This window comes from Scyliorhinus canicula, chromosome 2 (genome assembly GCF_902713615.1).
Source record: "Scyliorhinus canicula chromosome 2, sScyCan1.1, whole genome shotgun sequence".
NCBI lineage: Eukaryota > Metazoa > Chordata > Chondrichthyes > Carcharhiniformes > Scyliorhinidae > Scyliorhinus > Scyliorhinus canicula.
The window spans coordinates 38,708,161-38,734,707 of NC_052147.1; the positions used below are offsets into that span (position 1 = coordinate 38,708,161).

A 26,547-nucleotide genomic window follows, 5' to 3' on the forward strand; every position below is an offset into this window, starting at 1 on the left:
GATATGCATCACTGTAGATACACAAGGGGTTAATGTAAGTACACGTAGACTAGCTAGACACTAGAGAGAGCACCAGAGACATGACACACAGACATTCAACCAATAGGTCAGTAAGATAGGACACGACCAATGGGCATTCACGATACACACAGAGGTGACACTACCACAGGGGGGCATTACACCAACCCATATATAAAGGACACAGCACACATGATCTTCCTCTTTCCAGTGGAGACACTCAGTGAGTACAGACACAGGGTTGAGTGAACATCACACCCACCACGTGGATTGCAGCAGACTGGTTTGTCAGTCTGAGTAGCTATAGAAGGATTAACAGTAGAGTCGAATCCAAGTAGGAGAATTTTTAATAGCTTAATAAACGTGTTAAAGCTATCTCCAAGTCTGAACCTTCCGTTGTCAGAGTGCACATCAAGGAAGGAGCTTATGCTACGTCAAGAGCATAACAAGACATGCACTACATTTATTTACATTAAATACCAACTGCTAGATGAGGCCCATTCCCCAAGATCTGACTGTTACCGTACTTTTCCCATCCAAGGTGCTAACACTGGTAGTGTTACTCACAACATGTGGAAAGCTTCCCCAGTTCCTTCAACCAGAGCACAAATACAGATACTATCGAGCAATGAGTGCAGCATTAATTACTGCAAGACGCTGCCAATTCCATGCAAGAGCACAGCAACTAATAACAATACTTGGACGACTAGAATACAGCAAATCTTTGTCTAACTTGTGATTTGATCTCCAATCCTAACAGCTCAGCCTTCAGTTTGTAGCATTCAATCGTGGTGATGAACAAAATAACTGCTTCAGGACATTGAGCTCAGAGGCCTGAAAAGGCTTGAAACCACCAAATGAAGAAACCAAAAGCTAGGGAAGGACACATCTTTTCAAGGCTTTCATTTTTTTACCAAGATCTGAAGAAACATTATTTTTTAATGCCGTCGAATGTGAGTATTTTGACGAGTGCTGGAGTCGGTGCGCCTGAAGGTGAAGACATTTTGGTTTGAAAAAAATTGTACCTCGTGACCACGCAGTGGCCGCAAGTCAAAATACAAAGTAATGTAACTGTGGCCTCAACCCTCCAGCCACAAAACTAACCAAACAATAGTGGCTTCTCCATAGAAGAAAAAATAAGGTGCTTACCTAAATGTGGATTCGTCATGGGAGCTGTAAAGAGAATAAAACAAGCATGAGTTGCCCTGATATTAATACATGATTTCCACTGCTCCACAGTGTTTCATTCCATTTTATCATTGTCTTTTAGTCTTACTTTGGTTTGAAGTGATAGAAAACAAGCCAAATATATTTTAGCACATTAATTCAATCAATCACCCTTCTCGCCCCTCAAGACCATGATACAGCTCAATCGTCACATCAAACCAACATTCAAATAGGGGGAAACCAAATGTTAGTGATTCATTTTTAAAATAAGCGACTACAGTAAACTACAACATGTAATTTATAAACATTACATAAATGTGGTGCTAATTCTTGAGATAAGTTTACGGCTCCTTTGTTATCTTTCACTTTTGCATATTCTTTGGCTACCATCTTTTCAAATATATAAACGTAAGTAAGCCACAGCTCCCTGTGTATTCAAGCTTGTTTTTCAGCTGCTCGGATAACCTTTCAATGTGTCCGGGGGAAGTAGGGAGAACCTTTTCTATCCTTGTGATTCTTGTTTTGAGAAGGTGTTGAAGAATAATGCAGTGGATTACAGGATAGATATTTGTCTGTGTCCTGCTGCTTCTATAAATAAAGGATGCAGTGTGGGCCACACAGGTAGCATGGGAAGCACTGCCTGTTCCTGGGGAAATCAATGTAAATCTGCGTAGCATCGTTAGAAGTGAGAATCTACGTTAAGTAATTTGTCACCTATCTATCAAAACAAAAATCAGGTCCGGACGGGGTCCCTGGTCGTGCACTCAGAGCCTGCACGGACCAGCTGGCAGTTGTCTTTGTGGACATCTTTAACCTGTCTCCGCTGCGAGGTCCCCCCTGCTTCAAGAAGACCAGCATCATACCGGTGCCAAAGAAGAACCAGGCAACATGCCTCAATGACTACCGCCCGATGGCCCTGATTTCAGTTGCAATGAAGTGCTTCGAGAGGTTGGTCATGGTGCACATCACCTCCATACTCCCAGAATGCCTTGATCCACTGCAATTCGCATACCGTCGCAACCGGTCCACAGTAGACGCCATCTCCCTGGCCCTACATTCATCCCTAGAACATCTCGACAACAAGGACTCCTACATCAGACTCCTATTTATTGACTACAGCCCCGCTTCAACACCATAATCCCAGTCAAGCTCATGTCAAAGCTCCAAAACCTAGGGCTTGGCTCCTCACTCTGCAACTGGATCCTCGACTTTCTAAACCACAGACCACAATCAGTAAAAATGAACAACAACACCTCCTCCACAATAGTCCTCAATACCGGGGCCCCACAAGGCTTCATACTTAGCCCCCTACTCTACTCCCTGTACACACACGACTGCATGGCAAAATTTGGTTCCAACTCTATCTACAAGTTTACTGACGATACGACCATAGTGGGTCGGATTTTGAATAGCGATGAGTCAGAATACAGGAGGGAGATAGAGAAACGAGTGGAGTGGTGCAGTGACAGCAATCTCTCCCTCAATGCCAGCAAAACTAAAGAGCTGGTCATTGACTTCAGAAAGCAAAGTACTGTAAACACCCCTGTCAGCATCAATGGGGCCGAGGTGGAGATGGTTAGCAGTTTCACATTCCTCGGGGTGGACATCTCCAAAAATCTGTCCTGTTCCACCCACGTCAATGATACCACTAAGAAAGCACAACAACGCTTATACGTCCTCAGGAAACTGAGGAAATTCGGCATGTTCACATTAACTCTTACCAACTTTTACAGATGCACCATAGAAAGCATCCTATCTGGTTGCATCACAGCCTGGTATGGCAACTGCTCAGCCCAAGACGCAAGAATCTTCAGAGTCGTGAACACAATCCAGTCTATCACACAAACCTGCCTCCCATCTATTGACTCCATCTACACCTCCCGCTGCCTGGCGAAAGCGGGCAGCATAATCAAAGACCCCTCCCACATGGCTTACTCACTCTTCCAACTTCTTCCATCGGGCAGGAGATACAAAAGTCTGTGAACACGCAGACTCAAAAACAGCTTCTTCCCCGCTGTTACCAGATATATAAACTACCCTCTTATGGACTGACCTCATTAACACGACACCCCTGTATACTTCACCCGATGCCGGTGTTACGTAGTTACATTGTGTACCTTGTGTTGCCCTATTATTTATTTTCTTTTATTTCCTTTTCTTTTCATGTACTTAATGATCTGTTGAGCTGCTCGCAGAAAAATACTTTTCACTGTACACGTGACAATAAACAAAACCCAATCTTTAATAATGAGATAAATCTGTTTGTGATGTGGAGTGATGCCAATGGCACGGGTTAAATTCCCGTACCGGCTGAGGTTATTCTCAACCTTCTCAAACTTGCCCCTCACCTGAGGTGCGGTGACCCTCAGGTTAAGTCGGCACCAGTCAGCCTCTGAGACTGCGGCGACATTCTATCTATCTGATCAAGTTTTGGCAACCTGCTTTGATATCGCCTCAGGTGACTGAATGCCTAGTTTGCGTTATAATGTTCCCGTGAAACTGTGACTTGGGACAGTTTTTTATGTTAACGGAACTATATAAATGAATATAAGTTGTTATCAACTCATGGAATGCTTTGCCGTACAGAATCTTTGAGGCAAATGAGAGTGGGCTGTACGTTAGCACAGTGGTTAGCACAGTTGCTTCACAGCTCCAGGGTACCAGGTTCGATTCCAGGCTTGGGTCACTGTCCGTGTGGAGCCTGCATGTTCTCCCCGTGACTGCGTGGGTTTCCTCCGGGTGCTCCGGTTTCCTCCCACAGTCCAAAGATGTGCAGGTTAGATGGATTGGCTATGTTAAATTGCCCTTAGTGTCCAAAAAATGTTAAATGGGTTTATTGGGTTACGGGGATAGGGTAGGTAGCTTGGCTTCAGTAGGGTGCTCTTTGTAAGGGCCGGTGCAGACTCGATGGGCTGAATGGCCTCCTTCTGCACCGTAAATTCTATGATTCTCTGAGTTTGCATCTTAGAGAGAAATCGCTAAGTATTTGAAGCAAAGGATGGTACAGGGCTACAGGAAGTGAACAGGGGAATTGGATTCCGTTTTAATTGTGGTAGAATAAAGCCAGCACAGGGGAAGTTAACTGAAAGGCCTTTTCCTATGTTATAGGCTCCTATAATACCTCACAGTATACCACAGATATTTCTCAGAAACCCTTCACGGAATGAGCTACTTTGAACTACAGTGAACGGGTTGTTCACAAATGCAAGAGCCAATCGTAATGAACTGGTCAATTAATGGATTAGTCACTCATCAGCATTCAGATCAGCATTCCTGGGAAAAGTGAATTTCGTGAGGTTTTACTAGTTATATATCAAAGTGTAATCTCTCTTGATTCCCACTCAGTTGCAGGTAATTGAAATGGATAACGTAGGAAAAGCAAACATTTGCCAAAAAGCTGGGCTTTCAACTGGAACGGGCTGATGGGGGAAAATCCAATTTTCTTTTGAACGTCACAACCCATAACAGAGCTGCCAAGCCAGACAATGTGAGCGAGAAGCAACGAAAAGATATTGTGTAGTCAAAAGAACAATAAACAATTCTGATCAGGCGGTTCGCCAGCTAGACACTTGTGATTTGATCCATCCAGCCAAACAATTGTTAACAAAAACAGAAAGTAGGAATACTCAGCAAGTCGGGCAGCAACTGTGCAGAAAGAAACGGAGTTAATATTGCAAGTCGAATGTGACTCTCCAGAACTGAAGGGAGGTGGAAATGTGATTTTATGCTGTTGGGAAGGAGGGAGGTCTGCACGCGAGAGGTTGCGGATGGGAGAGAACAGTAACAAAGAAATAATAATAATAACCTTTATTATTGTCACAGGTACGCTTACATTAACACTGCAATGAAGTTACTGTGAAAATCCCCTAGTCGCCACACTCTGGCACCTGTTCGGGTACACTGAGGGAGAATTCAGAACGTCCAAATTACCCAACAGCACGATTTTTGGAACTTGTGAGAGGAAACCGGAGCACCCGGAGGAAACCCACGCAGACACGGGGAGAACGTGCAGACTCCACACAGACAGTGACCCAAGCCGAGAAACAAACCTGGGACCCTGGCACTGTGAAGCAACAGTGCTAACCACTGTGCTACCATTCCGACCTAATGCGGCAATAATGGAAGAAAGGAGAGTGATGGTGATTGCAGTGTAAAAAAAAAGTGTTTACGGCAAACTATGAACTGCTTTGTCCGGAGGCAAAAACATAAATATGAAATACAGACTGGCACTTGGCAACAAATAACAAGTCAAAATGGAGTCAGGGTTCATGGTCCGAAGGTTGAATTCATTATTTAGTCCGGATGGCTGCAGACAGGGTGACCGACTCCCAAAGAATAAATTAAGGGACACTTTGGCATCCAAGTGGGGATGTTGGCTAACCTGCAACACCAGGAGGAAGAGGGGTGCTGGCAAATGTGTTGGGGCAGGGAGATGGAGGGGGGTTTGGAAGGAGAGAGTGGTGGTACTGGAGAACCTGTCAGAGTGGGGGGGTGGGGGTTGTGGGGGGGGGGGGGGGGGGGTAGAGCCTCAGAGAGGAGAGCAGAGTGTACATGTGCGGGTACATTCTGTGCGTGCATAAAATTTGATGAACGAAAATGCGGGAGCATTAGCATTGCGGGTGCAAGGACAGCACGGTGGTGCAGTGGTTAGCACTGTTGCCTCGTGGTGCTGAGGACCTGGGTTCGATCCTGGCCCTGATCCCTGTCTCTGTGGAGTTTGCACATTCTCCCCGTGTCTGCATGAGTCTCACCCCCACAACCCAAAGATGTGCAGTGTAGGTAGAATGACCACCCTAAATCACCCCTTGGACATTTCTTTTAAAAAAGCATTGCGTTGCGGACAAGCCGGGACACGAGCCTCTAATATAGGAATTCCCGGAAACCCAAGAGGGTTGGTCACCCTGTCTATAGAGTGACTAATCAGAAGATGAGATGCTGTTCCTCAAGCTTCTAATTAACGGTTATTGTGTTTTTGAAATGATGTGGAATTTACTGAAAGGAAGTTCAAAGATGACCATGGTTATGCAGCTTTAACGATAAGTTTGAATCAAAACATGAACTATCCGTGGTTATTATTGATAGGCCAGTGAAGCCATGCCGATATAACACCCTGTTCTCCATTGAAAGGAACAGATAGCTCGAGGCTGCTGACAAGACAGACAATGACAATCAAAGGGAGAGCGCGATTCATATGAAGGACAATCTGTCATGTGCTCAGAATTAGATATTTAAAGAGGACCTGACCCATCATTGGGGAAGCCCGATTCATCATCTGGTGAATATTTAAGGGAGCCTTATACATTGTCAGATGGACGAGGTTTTGTCACTCCCTGTGAACATATTTGGACACTGTATTGACAAGGAGAACGCATATTCTTTTTTAAGCATGTAACAGTGTGTGCGTGGGAGAGAATCTAGTAAGAAGGCCATTATATTGTCAGGTAAACTACAAGAGAGCGTGATTGTGTGAGTGAGTGTGCGATTGTATAACTGTGTGTGTGTAAGTGTGTGTAACTGAATGCCTGTGTGCGTGTGTGTGTGTTTGTTGTGACAATTCGTTTAAGTTCGATGGTTTCCATTGACCCTGCTTTGAACCTTTATTGCGAGTGCAGCCATAGAGGAATGGATTTTCTGCTTCGTATGTCTGATCCAATAAAGATTAATATTTAATTTACATATTGGAGTTTGCTTTAATTATTTCTCATAATTCTCACGTCTGGACAGGAAAGCAACATTTCAAAAGGCGAGAAGTTTACACGCTAGAATCATCAAATGACTAATCGGTCGTTTATAAAGAAGACTGTCTCCGATTATTTTTGTGAGATACACAACATCCATCTTTATCAATAAACCTTTGTTAAGTAGCCTTTAATTAATTTGTCCAATTATCTCATCACTCATGATACAAAATTAAAACATAATAACAGCTACAAACACAATCAATAGCTGACAGATGTTGACAGGAAACAGAAAGGATGGAATAAACAGTAGCCTGTGGTAGGTGTAGGAAAATCAGCCTGTGTTCCCATTCACAATCAGTATTCAGTAACTGGAATAGAAAGAAACCTACATATGGATGAAGGTTTGAGGGCAGCATCAGTGTGTTCCACAGCTGAGCAGCTTGCTGACATTCAGATTTGGAAAGGTTCAGATTTGAAAACCTCTCTCCTTGGCAAGGTATCAGAGAGCAATAGCAGCTGTTGGAGCTCTCTGCCTCAGAAGGCGGTGGAAGTGGGACGACTGATTTTTTTTTTAAGGCAGTGGTGGATCGATTCTTGTTGGGCAAGGCAATCAAAGGCTATCAGGGGTAGATGGGGAATGTGGAACTCAACACATACAGAGTAGCCATGATCTTATTGAATGGAGGAGCGGGATTGAGGGCCCGAATGGCCTACTTTGGATCATATTTTGTGTGGGCGTATGTACCTTTGTGGAACCGTAGCCTAGCCAACAGTGAGCACCTTTTAAGGGTGGACAGTACAGACAAAAACAAAATTTGAACGGAGTTCACCTCCACAGAAAAGTCCTGTAATTAAAAGAGGAGTTGCTTACAGTTGTTTACTAATGTACTAGCGCTGTAGTTTTAATAGAAACATTGGCAACATCTCAAACAGGTCATCCGGTTGAAAATAGATGATTTGCTCACATTTGATATGTGCATTGAATTTTCTTTGAAGGTTCCTACATCCCACCTCAGCTAAGTGCTCTTTATAAATGCAAATTGTTGTTCTTCAACAGTTTATATACAATTTACCCACAGATTGTAAGCTGATGAAGTCAGCAGTTCTCAGACTTTGCGAGATAGATGCCGACTACACGCCCAACAAGAAAACCTGTCCTCAAATCAAAATCAGATCTTCCCATGGAAGCGATGGGCAACAATGATCTCTTTCCTTTTGGCAGTGATGATGGTGGAGAAAGTTCCGGCCAGAGTTTGGGATCGATGACAATAACGTAAGGGAACTGGAGTTTCACAGAAAATCTGCATGGATGCAGCTGCTCCCAAAGCCCTTTTCCCAGCAGGCACTCAGCTATGCTCACTGCTCCTGCGGGCATTTTACTTTTGTGCCCCTTTTTAAAAATTCATTTTTACAGGACGTGGGCGTCGCTGGTTAGGCCAGCATTTATTGCCTATCCCTGGTTGCCCTTCAGAAGGTGGTGTTGAGTTGCCTTCTTGAACCGCTGCAGTCCTTGAGGCGTAGGTACACCCACTGGGCTGTTAGGGAGGGGGTTCCAGGATGTTGCCCCAGCGACAATGAAGGAGCGGCGATGTATTTCCAAGTCAGCGTGGTGAGTGACTTGAGCTACTGCTGTAGACCTCAGAATAGTGACAAAGTGCGATACGGAGAAACCAAGCAAACCAGATGGACTGAGAAGCTTAAAGAATGGAAAGAGACAAAATTTTCTCCGTGTTCTCCGGTTTCCTCCCACAGTCCAAAGATGGACAGGTCAGGTGGATTGGTCATGATAAATTTCCATGAAGTGTCCAAAGGTTAGGTGGGGTTAGAGGGATAGGGTGATGGAGTGGGCCCAGGTAGCATGGTTTATCGGAGGATCAGTGGAGACTCGATGGACCAAATGGTCTCCTTCTGCACTGTAGGGATTCTGTGATTGTTTCCCAGTGCAATTGGATGAGATCCGACTATCTGAAGAGCTCGCACAACTTGTGATTTAATAAATATACTGTTGCCATCCTAATATTCCTCCTATATTTAAACTCGATCTCCCCATTACATTGGCTTGTATTTACCCTAGGGCAACCAATAGATTGGTAGCTTCAGTTATTCATAAAGACATTGGATTCAGAATTCAATCAGAATAATAATATGAATTGTCAACATTAAAATCATGATTTTCTCCAATGTAATCTCCCAGAAACATTTTCTAATTACAATGATTACGTCCGAGCATTTATGTAATTTATACAAACAGTTATAGAGTCGGCAATATCAGCATCAGCTCAAATATTGCCAATCGTAAACAGTTTTACATTTCCAAAATAAATTAGAATGCTGCATGAATCGGAAGGGAGATATTATCTTAATAAAATGTTTCATGGTTTAATTATGTATTATTTTGCCACAAGCATCCCAGTTGTCACAAATGCAAATGTTAATATGTTAATTACTTTCTTACTTTCCTACTCAGTGTAACACCGAGCTTTTCGGTTATACAAAACTGTGTCACCAATTGGCTGAGAAGTGGCACTTCCGTTGACTAGTCAGAAGGTTGTTGGTTTAAGGCCCATCCTTGGGGTTTGAGCACAGAACCTAGCTTGGCTCTCCAGGGCAATGCTCAGGATGTGTTCCACTGTTGGAGGTGCTGTCTTTCACAGCATTTGTTAAATTGAGGCCTCCTTATGGTGGACATACAAGATCCCATAGCACAATTTAAAAAAAGAGCAGATGAGTCCTGACCAATATTAATGCTTCAACTGACATCACTGAAACAGATAGCAGGCAGACAGGGGAGTCGGTGAATTAGAAGGCGCAGGCTGGAGGCTCAGGCAAAGCTGGCTCCATCTTTTAAAGGCAGCAACCCTGGAGGATACAGTGAATGGTATGGAAATGCAGCATCACAGTTGTAATGTTCTTGTCGGATGGCCTGATTTATATTACAGGACCTCTTGTAGCTAAAGCTATAAACGATTTATTAACATTAACTGTGGGTCAACTATATACAAAACAACAGATGAATAACAGTATAATCATGCACAAGCAACCTGTCTCTCCAGCTTCGTAGTCAGTCTGAGGTCACCCGATTCTAACATTCACATATATACTAGCGAGACTCCTAGTGGTCAGTCAGTGAATTACAACACAACTATGATATCACAACAACAGTGACCTTAGTCACCAGAATAATGGGCGCCTGCCACTTCCCATTGTGTTCTGATCCTCCTCCAACACGGTGACAACCTCCCCGGAGAGGTGCAGTCTTTGGTGACCACTGCTGCTCCAAAATTTTAGGAAGTAGAGCTGGCGGTAAACCCGGTCTGGTAGATAGCGTCTTCTATGCAAACGGGGCTGGTTGTGTGCCATTCTGAGCCCATCTTGTTCATGTCTCCCGATCCTGAGCCTCTGGGTGCTTCAGCCCTGTTCCCAGTGGCTGCCACTCTCTTCCTCCCTGACTCCTTACTGGAGCCTCACTGAATAAGGTGAACCACAAATTGCTGCACTCTGTCCTCAGGGGCGCCCAACCCCATACACTGTGTGTGTACAAATGCAGAATCAGAGAGGACACTCAATCAGAATGCTTCCTCCATGTCAGCCAGATTGGATAACCTTCAGGTTGCTACTGCCGTTGACCACTTGGTTTCACCCTCCTTAACAAGCCAGGCAGCCCCTCACATGGTTACCAACAGCAGCAAAGACTAACCTTGTACCAAGCTTCCACCTCCTTATGTCTGGCGGCGTAAAGTTCCATTGTTCTCGTGCATCACTCACAAAATGGAAAAACGTTGGTGAAATCATAATAAATTGCCAGTTCAACCGGCTTAATTAGTTTCCCGCTATCTTCAAGTGCAGTGTCCTTCTGCCAACCTGGCTGATTCTGGGAATAGCCCCTAGTGGCGTGGACATGTTAGGTTGCTATCCCGATGCCATTTGTCATAATTTCCCCGCCCCTGACACTCCCCAGCCCATTTCCAAAGCACGGGCACAATCCCAGCCTAAATCTCAATATGTTCAACATATACCTCCACTGGGAGAATGCAGGAAGATGATTACAGTTCCTTAATTCACTCGTAAAATGCACGGACGTTTCAGTGCAGTATGTTTTCCACTTCGTTTTAGAACATAGAACATAGAACAGTACAGCACAGAACAGGCCCTTCGGCCCTCGATGTTGTGCCGAGCCATGATCACCCTACTCAAACCCACGTATCCACCCTATACCCGTAACCCAACAACCCCCCCCTCCCCTTAACCTTACTTTTTAGGACACTACGGGCAATTTAGCATGGCCAATCCACCTAACCCGCACATCTTTGGACTGTGGGAGGAAACCGGAGCACCCGGAGGAAACCCACGCACACACGGGGAGGACGTGCAGACTCCGCACAGACAGTGACCCAGCCGGGAATTGAACCTGGGACCCTGGAGCTGTGAAGCATTTATGCTAACCACCATGCTACCGTGCTGCCCTTGAATCTGCGTGTTGCAGTGTTTTGTGTTGCAGTCCATTGGTTTGCTTCCAAATTTGACAAGACTCTCAAGTGTCCTGCTTCTTAAAATTAATCAAGGTTCAAGGGGCTGAATAAATTGAATTGCAGTATTAACAAATAAACTGGATCATGATCCTATTCTCCTAAAGAACTATGCGGAATCAAAGATTTTTTCAACCCATAAAAATTAAGGTACTAAAAGGCTACATCCATGATATATGGTCTGTCTTATTCAAATTATGTAACCAATTATCGGTGTAATGAAAGAATAATTCACAAGATATTTTAAAAAATATTTTAAACAATTTGAAGCATTTATCTCAAGGAATTCAATTTTCCAATGCTCTTAGAATTTACAGTGCAGAAGGAGGCCATTCAGCCCATCGAATCTGCACCGGCCTTTGGAAAGAGCACCCTACTTAAGCCCGCACTTCCACCTTATTCCCATAACCCAGTAACCCCACCTAACCTTTTTGGACACAAAAGGCAATTTAGCATGGCCAATCCACCTGACCTGCACATCTTTGGCCGGTGCAGATTCTATGATTAGGTAAGTAATTAGGACACTGTAAATTCTCTGATTCTCTTCATAGCAATTTTCTAAGTTTGAAATGTCTCTTGGTGTACGTCTTACCATCAGTGTATTTAATGACTCGAATGGTGGAATCACCTTCTCCAAATCGTGTAATAGGTGTCAGACGCACCTCGTAGGCTTCAGGCTTCAGGAGTTCAGTCAGGTTATGTGTAATCAACTCTCCTGATTGGATCATATTCCCAGAAATTTCTTGTTCCCACCAACGCTGTTGGCCAGTCTGAAAATGAAGCGAATAATGAGAATGGTCAGTGCCAGGAATCACTTCAACAGTTTATTTTTGTTAGAATTGCAGTTACATTCAGAAAGCAAATATTCTGAGAATTGGCAAGAAGAGAAAGCAACTGGAGCCTGACTGCTTCGATCTGAGCTTGACTACATAACAAGAGTTAAAATCCTCCATTCCACACTAATTCAGAACTAAGAAAGAAGCTGAAAGAGAGCCAGACTTTTCCCTGCGCTAGTGACCCGAGTTTCAACGTCAATGGTTTTGAGTCTTGGGTAGGAAGCCTGTGGAACATACACCCATCACCAGAGAGGAGCTGTGAGAGACCCAAACACTCACAGTCGAGTGATTCAAAAGGTGATAGAGGCTGGGATGTAGGGCTGAAGGCAGTTAGGAAGGCAATCCATGCCTTCATTATTTCTCGGCCTGACTATTCTAACTTACTCCTGATCGGCATCCCATAGTCTACCGGCTGTAAACTTGAAGTTGTTGAAAACTCTGTCCCTATCCCAGCTCACAGGAAGTCCTGCTCACCATCGCCCCCGTGCTCACTAATCCTGGTTGTCCAACACCTTGAATTTCAAATTCCCATTGTTGTTTTCATTTCGCTCCAAGGGACCCTCTGCACTCCTTCAATTCGCTCATAGGATGTTGGCTTCACTGGCTGGACCAATATTTGTTGCCAATCCCTGACTGCCCTTGAACGGAGTGGATTGTTCAGATGGCATTTAAGAGCCAACCACGTTTGCTGTGGGTCTGGAGTCACATGGAGGCCAGGCCAGGAAAGGATGGCAGATTTCCTTCCCTAAAGGGCATTAGTGAACCGGATGGACAATCGACAGTGGCTTCATGGTCACCCTTAGACTTTTAATTCCAGATTATTGTATTGATTTCAAATTTCACCATCTTCCATGGTGGGATTTGAACCAGGGTTCACAAAGCATTACGCTGGGTCTCTGGACTTTAGTCCAGTGACAGTACCACTGCCTGCCACAATTCAAATGGTCCTGTTGAGTTTGCCTTTTCCACTTGGAGAGAATATTAACAATCAGGAATGTGATGGAATACGCTCCATTTGCCTGGATCAGTGACGCTCCAGCCACTATCAAGAAGCTCGGATCCAGGACACATCCAGGACAAAACAGCCAGCTTGATTGGCACCCCAATCCACCATCTCCAACATTCAATCCCTTCACGAACTGTAGGCAGTGTGCACCATCTACAAAACGCACTACAGGAAAGTCTTCTGCGACAGCATCTTCAAACCTGTAACCGTTACTATTTAAATAATAATAATCTTTATTTGTGACACAAGTAGGCTTACATTTACACTGCAATGAAGTTACTGTGAAAATCCCCTAATTGCTGTTATATTACAATATTGAAATATCTGTAGTACTCTTTGTCTAGCCGAGTTATTGAAATATAGATGTAGTCTTCCAGTGATGATAAAGTAATTTAATGAATAATATAAAATAATCACATTAATTATTTTTACTTAATACTAAACTAGCAAACAAACAAATAACTGTAGATTAAACTATTAAATAAGATAATGCTAAATACCGATATCTATTAACTTATTCTCTAGCTCTGTACTGTTTGCACTCCAGATACACTCTCCACAAGGAAAGAGCAGGAAAACCTCAATATAGGTCCTGATAGTGTGGCTATCTAGTGTTCAGTTGCCTGTACTAGCTTAACATAGTCTGATCATGTATTACTACATACAGAGATCGCTGCAGTTGCCACACTCCGGCGCCTGTGCGGGTACACTGAGGGAAAATTCAGAATGCCCAATTCACTAACAAACACGTCTTTCGGGACTTGTGGGAGGAAACCCACGCAGACACGGGGACAACGTGCAGACTCCACACTGACAGTGACCCAAGCTGGGCATCAAACCCGGGACCCTGGAGCTGTGAAGCAACAGTGCACAACCATGTCCAAGTCACAATATTCGCGACTTGAATCTAAGTTACTTCATCATTTCTGAGTCAGAATCCTCAAACTCCTAACAGCAGTTTGGGAGCATCTTCCTCACAGGGACTGCAGCGGTTCATGGTTCATTCACCACCACCTTCGCAACTGCAATTATGGATGGACAACAAATGTTGCTTTTACGTGTCCTGAAGATAATGTTCAAAAAGAACAATATTATGGTCAGCGTCTCAGAAGACAGGGTTTCCAGTCAAATATTTAAAATGGTTGCTATTTGTATGGCAATCGCACTGAGACCAAATCCTTACTAAGGACACAATATTGCAGTGAAGCTAGTTTCCTCACCAAACCCCCAACGTATATTTGCTGGAGGTAAATTCAGATTTAGTGTTAAGATCAAGAATGTATGTGCCAAAATCATTTGGAACGATAAAGCTGGATTTCTAGCCTTCAAACATACATTGCCTCACTGTAAGGTCCCAGGTTTAATTCTCTTGTCACAGTTATCTATGAGAACGAACAGTTCTAAAAGTTCAGTGCCCAAACAATAAAAGCGTAGCAACTCATAAAAGCTACTTTTACATTTGTATGACGCCAGGGCACAACCATATGGCACAAGGACTGTTTTGCAGAATGCACACTTCCTAGCCACTTGTAAAAGCATCGCAAAGTTCACGTTCAGATGGATCCTGGCTGTGGGATTTGAAATATTTCATAACTCGGCAGTAGAATTGGGGAATGCCGCTCTCCACGCGATGCCAGTAAAAGTAATCTGCTTATCTGAATTCAATGGAACTTCAAACCTTCACCTGGGACAAATGATACCCAATTGGTTAAACCAAGTGAGAAAATAGATCTGGTTTCATATCGGGGAAGTTGCTGTCAATGCATTTTAGATTTAAAACTCCCCTGCAGTCAGTAAAGCAACTCTCAGCTCGGAATTCAATTACTGTTTATCGTTTCTTCAAGTATTATAATTTCATGGCTTTGTGCTTCCCTGTTAAGGGACAGGCCAGCCTGTGAATATGGTAAAACTTCATGCGTAAGGAAAATTAAACAGCTCGAGGATTTTCTTCTACAGTTGATTGGTGGATCCAAATAATCCCACATCGTTAATTAATTTGGACGAGTTGACATGCTGAAGCTGCAATACAGGTTAGAGTTCAGTTCACGTTTATTATGAAGATAAATGTGATCAATTTAATAATAACCATTAGGTTTGCATTTGCCATTTAACTTTGTGTCAGCAAAGTACACGTCATGAGATATATATTTGTATCAATAGTGAACAATCTCAGGATTGCAAAAATACAATGCCTGTTTGTGACACTGCAAACATGTTCTGTGACCAATTTTGATGCAACAGTACCTAACATTGCATGACAATACCAAAAAGCCACCTCAGTTACTCCCCCTCAATTATTGATTTCAACATGAATTACAGTCAAACACCAAAGCACCAAAATCAATGTGAATGATTGAGGATAAGGACTAAGTAACAAACTTTGGTACCAGTCCTCAGTCAGCAGAAATCTAGATGTCCAGCCTCAACTGAGCTGAAATCCCATCTGAACATCCTGTAGCTTTTACCAGACTGATATCTAGTTATGCACCTTACCCCCAACCCAACAATTGTGCAGAAATATAGCCATTGATCTACACCTACAAGTTCCCAGCCCCCACTACCATTGAACAGAAATCAATACACAACGCCCCCCCCCGCCACCCCCCCCCCCCCCCCACACACCCCCCCCCCCCCCCCCCCCCAGCACAAGAAGTATCACAAACTTCACTGCGACCTCCAAAACTGAACAATAATCTGCTAACAGCGCGTCTATCTCCTTTGGTTGGCAGAAATTCAGCCAAACTTTCCTTCATCTGCCCCCAAACTTCTCACTGAGGTAAAACCTGGCCTTTCTCATTGACAACTGGGAGCAAAGAAATCCTGCCACCTCGAAACCCAATGAGAGAAACCATCCACCTCATCCCCACTTGAGGGCAAAAACATCCTAATCAACCCACCCTTTTGATGACTTCATGTGATGTCCCTTTTTGGTGAGCAAGGTTATACAATATATAACAAGCCAATTTCATTTGTGTATCGTATTGTAGGACATCACCAGATCTGGCCTCAAACATGTCTGTGCTCTGTCCCGTAAGTCGACCTTGACCATCCCATTTCCCACTTTTTTGCCCTCATTCCTTTGGCTTCCTTCCCTTTTTCCTCCCCTTCCACCCACAAGCCTTGACGTTCAACACCCACCACCTCCCGAATGATGCGATCCACCAAACTCTACTCTGTCTCCCCTCCCTTTTCAGCAGTTTGGAGGGAACATTTGCTCTGTGACACACTGCTTCACTTTTCCATCACCCTCTCCCTTTCTCATGGCACCTTCTCCTGCAAGCGCAGGAGATGCAAGAGTTGCCACTGCACCTCTGCCCTTGTCACCGGCCAGGGGCCTAAACACTCCTTCCTGGGGATATAGTGATTTACTGCTTCTTCTTTCAGCTTAGAATATTGTGTTGATGGCTCAAGGTGCGGTCTGCTCACCACTCAGGATACCCAATGCAGAGTGGGTGACAACTTTGCATAACATCTCCATTCAGTCCACAATTCTTTGCCTCCTCTTAGGCCAGCATCTTGGTTCTGTGCTGGGCTAATGGAAGTTTGCCGCAACATAAACACACCACGGCAGCTACCAGAATCTTGATGATGGACCTCTAGGATTCATTGCTGCTGCTCACATTATACATTAATGAAGGGGAGTCCCTTCCAATTTGCAGCAATGGTGATGTTCTGTGATGGAGCTCACATGTGGGAAATGGTGCTTTGGACCTTCAGGAATCCTGTCATTTGTGAACTTCCGACCCCACTCCTGATTGATCCGGGTGCCTATGGGGAAAGTGGCAAACGGCCCGTTCAGCATCCAGTATGCTTTCTCCTCGCTTCCTCATGCACTGCTCCGTAACCTCAGAGAACTGGAAACATATTATCCGAGGATTACAAACACTGTTGGAAGACTAAGGGTTCCTGTGACTATGCATCTTTCCATTTGCCCTTTCTGCTGCGTTTGTACCTCTAACTAACATGAGAAAAACCTTATCTCCACTGAGGGAAAACACATCCTTATCAGCCCAACTGAAGATAAATTCTGACTTCTCTCCTCCCCGACCCTATTAATGGTTGTTCCTTTTGGTGAACAAAGCTATATGATATATATGGTATATAAATGGTATATATGGTAAAGGGCAGCACGGTAGCACAATGATTAGCACTGTGACTTCACAGCGCCAGGATCCCAGGTTCGATTCCCTGCTGGGTCATTGTCTGTGCGGAGTCTGCACGTTCTCCCCGTGTCTGTGTGGGATTCCTGCGGGTGCTCCGGTTTCCTCCCACAGTCCAAAGACATGCAGGTTAGGTAGATTGGCCATGATAAATTGCCCTTAGTGTCCAAAAAAGGTTAGGTTAGGAGGGCTTATTGGATTACGAAGATAGGGTGGAAGTGAGGGCCTAAGTGGGTCGCTGCAGACTCGATGGGCCGAATGGCCTCCTTCTGCCCTGTATGTTCTATAACAAATCAATGTCATGAGGCTTGATTTAACGGCTTCATTGCACCCAACGTGGTGTCGGGATGAGGCTGTTGAATCTCGTGATAGGCTTCCCGCGGGTTTTGTGACGCTCAAAGTACCTTGCGAGATTTAACGGAGTCCCGCGAGACGTCACGATCTATATCTTGCCCTCACTGGCCGTGATCCAGATCAGCATATTTAAATGAACCATTTAAGGAGCTCCAGCTACTACATTGCTATTCATTCAAAAATTAGATTGGGTAGACATTCAGCAGTAATTCGCTGCTTTGACGCACTTAGACAACACTTGTGAACAACAGGCCTGTGTTTTTGCTGTACAGGTAATTTTTTTTGTTCGATGTGACATATTCAGTCACTACAAATGAATGACCCGAAACATGTTACATGGCATAAAAGAGTCCAGTTGCAAAGTTTGCATATTCCTCGGACTGATTGTCATTTGTGAGCATTCAACAGACAGTCCTCAGATTTGCGACCCTTTTGCCTGAAAAGCAGGTTGTAAGTCAGAACATTGTAAGTTTGAACTGAGTTCTCCAGAGGAACAATGGTATCGATGGGGGATTGATTTTTGAACCAAGGCTGCAAATCATTCATGATGCCCGGTGGTGTTAAATGCTCTTAACCCGTGCCCTACCATTCCTTGTTCCAGTCCTTCTCCGGCCGCATCCCACAGCTATTTTATCGGTACATCAACGACTGTTCGGTGCCACTTCGTGTTCCCGTTTGGACCTTGAAAACTTTATTAATTTTGCTTCCAATTTCCACCCCTCCATCACCTTCACATAGTCCATCTCCGACACTTCCCTTCCACTCCATGGGCGGGATTCTCCCCCACCCGGCGGGGCGGGCGGTCCTGGCGAGCGAGGAGTGGCGTGAACCACCCCGGCATCGCGCCGCACCTTCACGGGCTAGGCTGGCGCCGGCGGGGTTGGCGCAACACAAACCGGCGCGGAAGGGACTTGGTGCCGCGCCAACCGGTGCCGAAGGGTCTCTGCCGGCCGGCGCGAGTTGGCGCATGCACAGGAGCGCCAGCGTGTGCTGGCGTCATCCCAGCGCATGCGCAGGAGGGGTTCATCTCCGCACCGGCCATGGTGGACTGGTGGAAGTCCACAGCAGCCGGTGCGGAGGGAAAGAGTGCCCCCACGGCACCGGCCCGCCCGCGGATCGGTGGGCCCCAATCACGGGCCAGACCACCGTGGGGGCACCCCCCAGTGCCAGATCCCCCCACGCCTCCCCGAGGACCTCGGAGGCTGCCCGCAGAGAAAGGTCCCTCCGATAAGTACCAGGTCTAATTTACGCCGGCGGTACCGGCCTAAAATGGGCGGCCGCTCGGTCCATCGCGGGCCGTAGAATCGCCAGGGGGAGGGCCGCTGCCAGCAGCCGCCGGCTGGCGCAGCACGATTCCCGCCCCTGCCAAATCCCCGGTGTCGGAGAATTCGGCAGCCAGTGGGGGTGGGATTCACGTCGCCCTCTGGCGATTCTCCGGCCCGGCAGGGGATCGGAAAATCCCGCCTCTTGACTTTTCTATTTCAATTTCTGGGGATAGACTGTCCAGCAGTATCTATTACAAACCTACCGACTCCCACCGCTACCTTGCGACAGCTCTTCATACCCCACATCCTGGAAGGACTCCATCCCATTCTCCCAGTTCCTTTGCCTCCGCCGCATCTGTTCCGATGATGCCACTTTCCAAAACGGTGCTGCTGACTTGACTTCATTCTTCTTTAATCATGATTTCCTATCCACTGTGGTCGACAGGCTCTCAACCATGTCCGACCCCATTCCTGCACCTCTGCTCTTGCCCCCTCTCCTTCCTCCCAGAACCAGGACAGGGTCCCCCTTATCCTCACTTTCCATCCCACCACCCTCCGCATTCAAAGAATCATCCTCCACCAGTTCTGCCGACCCCAGCATGATTTCACCACAAAACCCAGCTTCCCCTCACTCCCCCTGTCAGCATTCCACAGGGACCGTTCCGTCCGGGATTCCCTAATCAACTCCTCCAAAACCCCCAACACCTAACCCTCTTCACACGGCATCTTCCCATGCAATCAGAGAAGGTGTAACATTTGTCACTTTACCTCCTCCCTCCTCACCATCCCAGAGCCTAAACACTTTGAAGTGAGGCAGTGCTTCACGTGCACCTCCTTCAATCTGGTCTATTGCATTCGCTGCTCCCAATGTGGTCCACATTGGAGGGACTAAACGCAGACTGGGTGACCGCTTTGCAGAACATCTTCGTCCCGTCTGTAAGCAGGACCCAGACCTTTCCTGTCACTTGCCATTTCAACTCACCGTCCTGCTCTCACGCCCACATGTCTGTTCTTGTCCTGCTGCAATGCTCCAGTGAAGTCCAGCGCAAACTGGAGGAACAGCACCTTATCTTCTGATTAGGCACGTTACAGCCTTCCGGACTTAACATTGAGTTTAACAACTTCAGACTGTGAACTCTCCCCTCCACCTTCACCCCTTTGTTATTTCTATCAATTAATTTTCATTTCTTACATTGATCTGTTTTTTCCTTACCATTGTGCCACCCCCCTCCCCACCCCCACCCCTGAACCCCTGACTCCACTTGGACCACTCCCCCCTCCCCGCCCCCCGCCCCCTGACTCCACTTAGACCATCTGTTCCAAATTGTCCTTTGATACACTGCTCACCTTTGTTCCGTCATTCACACATCTTAATCTCTTTATGTGCCACTTTCAGCACCTTTCTTAGCCTTAATCACGCCATTTACATTTGTTTTCAAAAAGAAAATGCTGGAAAATCTCAGCAGGTCTAGCAGCATCTGTAGGGAGAGAAAAAAGCTAATGTTTCGAGTCCAGATGACCCTTTGTCAAAGCTTTTGTTTTGTCTTCTGTCCTTGACATCTGTCAATCTCCAACTATCGCTGGGCCCCTATCCAGCCCCACCACTCCATGCCCTCCCCCCACTACAGTACAAACCTGACCCCATTTCCCGTTCTCTCCAACTGTGATAAAGAGTCATCCAGACTTGAAAGGTTCGCTCCCTTCTTTCTCCATAGATGCTGTCAGACCTGCTGAGATTGTCCAGTATTTTCTGTTTTTGGATCACTTTTAGTTGTCTGTTTAAGCTTGAACTTCTGTGAGTCTGAATGCATTTCAAATACAACATAAGCATATAAATGCATCAAAACGACAATGGTTGTGCCTGACATTGCCTTACAGGTGGATTCACCAGATAAAACACACATTTCCAACCTAATAAAGATGATTGGGCCAATAAAGAAAGTATAGTGGCTGGATTGATATAGTCCAGTCATTCAGATGGACACCGCAGAACACTGATGCCATAAAGTCGTGATGTGGCGATGCCAACGTTGGACTGGGGTGAGCACAGAAGTCTTACAACATAGAACAAACAGTGCAGTAGGAGGCCATTCAGCCCATCGGATCTGCACCGATCCCTTACTTCCACCCTATCCCCGTAACCCAATAACCCCTCCCAATCTTTTTGGACACTAAAGGCAATTTAGCATGGCCAATCCACCTAACCTGCACGTCTTTGGACTGTGGGAGGAAACCGGAGCATCCGGAGGAAACCCACGCAGACACGGGGAGAATGTGCAGACTCCTCACAGACAGTGACCCAGCAGGGAATCGAACTTGGGACACTGGTGCTGTGAAGCCACAGTGATGTCCACTTGTGCTACCGTGCTGCCCGTGGGTTCCCTCCGGGAACACCAGGTTAAAGTCCAACAGGTTTGTTTTGAATCACTAGCTTTTGGAGCAGTGCTCCTTCCTCAAGTGAATGAAGAGGTGGGTTCCAGAAACATATATATGGACAAAGTCTATCGTCTTGCATCTTTGACTTTGTCTATATATATGTTTCTTCATTCACCTGAAGAAGGAGCAGTGCTCCGAACACCTGTTGGACTTTAAACTGATGTTGTAAGATATCTTATTGTACCACAAAGCCGAGCCTGACATTGTAAACAAAATGGGTGTCAATTTATAAACATTGTGAGTGTCCTTCATCATAAAGGCCCAAAGTCGAGAACCGAGTACATTGGAGGAGAAGATAAATTGTGTAACTTGTATTATCCTTATAAATGGGTACACATCTGTAAAGATATAGGTGCGAATGAAGAATATTACAGTTTATATTTTCTCGTTTAATAAATGTTCCACTGAGGACTTCCGGTTGCGGCTATGCGGAGCTAAGCCGCACGTTCGGCAGCTCCCGCTTTAATAGGACTTGTGGGCTCTTTTAAGGGCCCCAAACGGCGCTGATTCGACGATTCCCAGTGGATAAAGGGGTCTGGAGCAAAACCCCCCGGGATTTATGGTGCGGACTCGGAGTGGGGCGAGGAGAAAAACGGCAGTAGCTCCCCTGGAAAAGCGGGGAAGGTGGACAAAATGGCGGCCGGTGGAGCCCCTGAGGAGTGGAGGCAGTGGGCGGAGGAGGAGCAGCAGGCGGCCCTTCTGCGCTATTTTACGGAATGAAAGGGGAGTTGTTGGAATCCCTGAGGGTGACGACCAGTAAGCTGCTGGAGACCCAGACAACCCAGGGTGCAGCGATACTTGAGTTGCAGCAGCAGGCCTCTGAGCATGAGGAGGCGGTTTCGACCCTCGTGGGGAAGGTAGAGATACACGAGGCGCTTCATAAAAAGTTGCAAGGTCGGTTTGAGGAGATGGAGCTTCAATCACGGAGGAAGAACCTGCGGATCCTGGGCCTCGAGGAGGGGCTGGAAGGGTCGGACCTGCCGGCCTATGTGGCCGTGATGCTGAGCTCGCTGGTGGGGGCAGGATCCTTCCATCTGTCCCAGGAGCTGGAGGGGGCCCACATAGTACTGGCCAGGCGGCTTAAGGCGAATGAACCCCCCGCGGACGGTGCTGGTGCGGTTCCATCGGTTCAGTGACCGGGAGTGTGTTCTCCGATGGGCCAAGAAGGTGAGGAGTAGTAAGTGGGAGAATTCGGTAGTGCATGTCTACCAGGACTGGAGTGCGGAGGTGGTCAAGCGGAGAGCCAGGTTTAACCGGACAAAGGTGGTGCTCCACGGAAAGCAGGTGAAGTTCGGCATGTTGCCACCTGCGCGCCTATGGGTCACCTACAAGGACCGGCATTACTACTTTGAGTCCCCGGAGGAAGCGTGGGCCTTTGTGCAGGCTCAAAAGTTGGTCTCGAACTAGAGATTGGGGGCTGTAGGGATTTTTCTATTTCTGTATCACTGTTTATGCTGTAGCTAGTTATTCTGTTTGTTTCTGTTTTTTCTCTCGCTTTCGGACGATGTGGGTTATGGTTTTGTGTTCTAAGGGGGGTACTGGGGTTTGTGGTTGATCTGTGTCTTTGTTTGTACGGAGTTGGTGGTTGGGTTGGGACTGCTGTTTGGGAGCTGCGTTGGTGGGGTGGGGCAGTGTGAAAGTGCGGGCTTTTCTCTGGTTTTCCGCGCTGCGGGACGAGGAGGGTGGAGCTGGTGGCGAGGGGCGTGGTTATTAGACCGGGTTTCCCGCGCTGAAGCGGTGCCAAGGAGCTGATGCAGGGGAGGAGGGGGCACCTCATATTGGGAGGGGTCAGAGTTAGAGCGGGAGCTGCCGGGGTCAGCAGAAGTCAACTGGCTCACGGGAGTACAGTGGAGGGAGCGTCGCGGCTAGGAGGGGTCCTAGCCTGGGGTGGTGGGGGGGGGGGGATACCGGGTTGCTGCTGGATTGGCCAGGGAGGTGTTGGTGCGGGTCGGGGTGAGGTTCTATCGCCGTGGGAAATGGGCTGAATGGGTGCTGGCCAGGGGCGAGCAGTCAATGGGCTATGGCTAGTCGACGGGGGAGGGGGGCGGGGTGCCCCTGATCCGGCTGATTACGTGGAATGTGAGGGGGTTGAATGGGCCAGTTAAGCGGGCCCTGGTGTTTTCGCATCTGAAGGGGCTGAAGGCGGACGTGGCCATGCTCCAGGAGACCCACCTGAAGGTGGCGGACCAGGTCCGTCTGAGGAAGGGGTGGGTGGGGTGGGTTTTCCACTCAGGGCTCGACTCGAAAAACCGGGGGGTGGCGATCCTGGTGGGGAAGAGGGAGGCGTTTGAGGCGTCTGAGGTTGTGGCTGATAGTGGCGGCAGATATGTGATGGTGAGCGGTAAGCTGCAGGGGGAGAGGGTGGTGTTGGTAAATGTGTACGCCCCAAATTGGGATGATGCTGGTTTCATGAGGCGTATGTTGGGCCGCATTCCTGGCCTGGAGGTGGGGGGCTTGATCATGGGGGGGGGACTTCAATACGGTGCTGGATCCCCTACTGGATTGTTCTAGTTCAAGGACAGGCAGGAGGCCGGCAGCGGCCAAGGTGTTGAGGGGGTTTATGGACCAGATAGGAGGAGTGGATCCCTGGAGGTTCGGGAGGCCGAGGGCTCGGGAGTACTCTTTTTTCTCCCATGTGCACAGGGTTTATTCCCGCATTGATTTCTTTGTTTTGAGTAGGGGACTGGTCCCGAGGGTGGAGGAGGCCGAGTATTCGGCTATTGCGATTTCGGACCATGCTCCGCATTGGGTGGATCTGGAGATGGGGGAGGTGCGGGACCAGCGCCCGCTTTGGCGTCTGGACGTGGGGTTGTTGGCTGATGAGGTGGTGTGTAGGAGGGTTCGGGGATGTATCGAGAGGTATCTCGAGGTCAATGATACTGGGGAGGTCCAGGTGGGGATGGTGTGGGAGGCTCTGAAGGCAGTGATTAGCGGGGAGCTGATCTCCATCCGAGCCCATAGGGAGAGGGGGGAGAGGAGGGAGAGGGAGAGACTGGTGGGGAAGTTGTTGAGTGTGGATAGGAGGTACGCGGAGGCCCCGGAGGAGGGATTGCTGGGGGAGCAGCGTAGCTTGCAGGCCAAGTTTGATTTATTGACCACCAGAAAGGCGGAGACACAGTGGAGGAAGGCGCAGGGAGCGGTCTATGAGTATGGAGAGAAGGCGAGCAGGATGCTGGCGCACCAGCTGCGTAAGCGGGACGCGGCTAGGGAGATTGTTGGAGTGAAGGAGAGGGGTGGGAATATGGTGCGGCAGGAGGCAGAGGTCAACGAGGTCTTTAGGGACTTTTATAGGGAACTGTACCGGTCGGAGCCGCCGGCGGTGGGAGGGGGAATGGAGAGTTATTTGGACAGGCTCCAATTTCCAAGGGTGCAGGAGGAGCAGGTGGAGGGACTGGTGGCGCCGATCGAGTTGGAGGAGCTGGTCAGTGGGATTGGCCACATGCAGTCGGGGAAGGCGCCGGGACCGGATGGGTTCCCGGTTGAATTTTATAAGAAATACGCTGACCTGCTGGACCCCCTGTTGGTTAGGACCTTCAACGAGGCATGGGAGGGGGGTGTTCTGCCCACGACGATGTCTCGGGCACTAATCTCCCTGATCATTGAAACGTGATAAGGACCCCTTGCAGTGCGGATCTTACAGGCCAATTTCACTGCTGAATGTAGACGCCAGGTTGCTGGCGAAGATTTTGGCCACTAGAATAGAGGACTGGGTGGCGGGGGTGGTACATGAAGATCAGACGGGTTTTGTGAAGGGGAGGCAGCTGAACACTAACGTGCGAAGTCTGCTAAATGTGATAATGATGCCGGCAGCAGGAGAGGCGGAGATTGTGGTGGCATTGGATGCGGAGAAGGCCTTTGACAGGGTTGAGTGGGGGTACTTGTGGGAGGTGTTGGGGAGGTTCGGGTTTGGGGTGGGGTTTATTAAATGGGTGAGGTTGTTGTACGAGGCCCCGATTGCGAGTGTAGCGACAAATAGGAGGAGGTCCGAGTACTTCAGGTTCCACCGTGGGACGAGGCTGGGGTGCCCCCTGTCCCCTTTGCTTTTTGCGTTGGCAATTGAGCCTCTTGCCATGGCTCTCAGGGAGTCGAGGAGGTGGAGGGGTTTGGTGCGGGGCGGGGAGGAGCTCTGAGTGTCGCTGTATGCAGACGACTTGCTGCTGTATGTAGCAGACCCAGTGGAGGGAATGCCGGAGGTGATGGAGATTCTTGCTGAGTTTGGGAGCTTCTCGGGATATAAATTGAACCTGGGCAAGAGTGAGCTGTTTGTCGTACACCCGGGAGATCAGGAGGAGGGGATTGGTAGGCTCCCGCTAAAGAGGGCAGTGAGGAGTTTTAGGTATATTTTAGGTTTATTTTGTTGTTTATTGGGTTTAGGGGGGGTTGTTATATGCCTTGTTACGGGTGCCGGGGTGTGTTTATTATTATTGTTATTGTTATTATTGTTCTGTTGATATATATTTTTCAAACAAATTCCAATAAAAATTATTTAAAAAAAAGTGTTCCACTATTTTGTTGAAAGTTTAAAAAAATATATTTTTGTTCTCTTTTTTCACATTTTCTCCCAAATTTACACCCACCAACAATAAACAATAATCAGCAACAGATATGTCAATCCCCATAAAAATAACAACGATCCCATCCTCCCACCAACCCCCAAACATCAGCCCGCATGTTTACATAAACAAATGACAAAAAGGAATCATCCTTAATATACACAGCACCCTCCCACCCACCCCCCCCAACTAATGTTCGATGTTATCCAGTTCTTGAAAGTGCATAATAAATAATGCCCATGTCTTGTAGAACCCCTCCGAGCTTCCCCTCATTTCAAACTTAACTTTCTCAAGGGTCAAGTATTCCAACAGGTCCCCCCGCCATGCCAGGGCACAGGGTGGAGAGGCTGCTCTCCATCCCAGCAGGGTTCGTCTTTGGGCGATCAACGAGGCGAAGGCTACGATATCTGCCTCCACACCGGTTTCTAACCTTGGCTGGTCCGACACCCCGAATATGGCCTCCCGGGGACCCGGGTGCGCCCTGTACACCACCTTCAGCTGTATCAGCCCCAACCTCGCACATGAGGTGGAGGCATTTGCTCTCC

General features: G+C 47.3%; 1 protein-coding gene across 2 annotated transcripts in view; it reads right to left on the reverse strand.

The window, feature by feature from the left end:
* The window catches only part of mdga2a (MAM domain containing glycosylphosphatidylinositol anchor 2a), a 1,064,841-nt gene that overhangs the window by 137,881 nt on the left and 900,413 nt on the right, over positions 1 to 26,547 (reverse strand). For both annotated transcript variants that reach the window (XM_038776329.1, XM_038776328.1), the window contains exons 11-12: positions 11,985 to 12,162; positions 1,168 to 1,191 (exon numbers count right to left, since the gene is read on the reverse strand). In XM_038776329.1, coding sequence (XP_038632257.1) covers positions 1,168 to 1,191; positions 11,985 to 12,162 — 202 coding nt within the window. The remainder of the gene's footprint in view (positions 1 to 1,167; positions 1,192 to 11,984; positions 12,163 to 26,547) is intronic.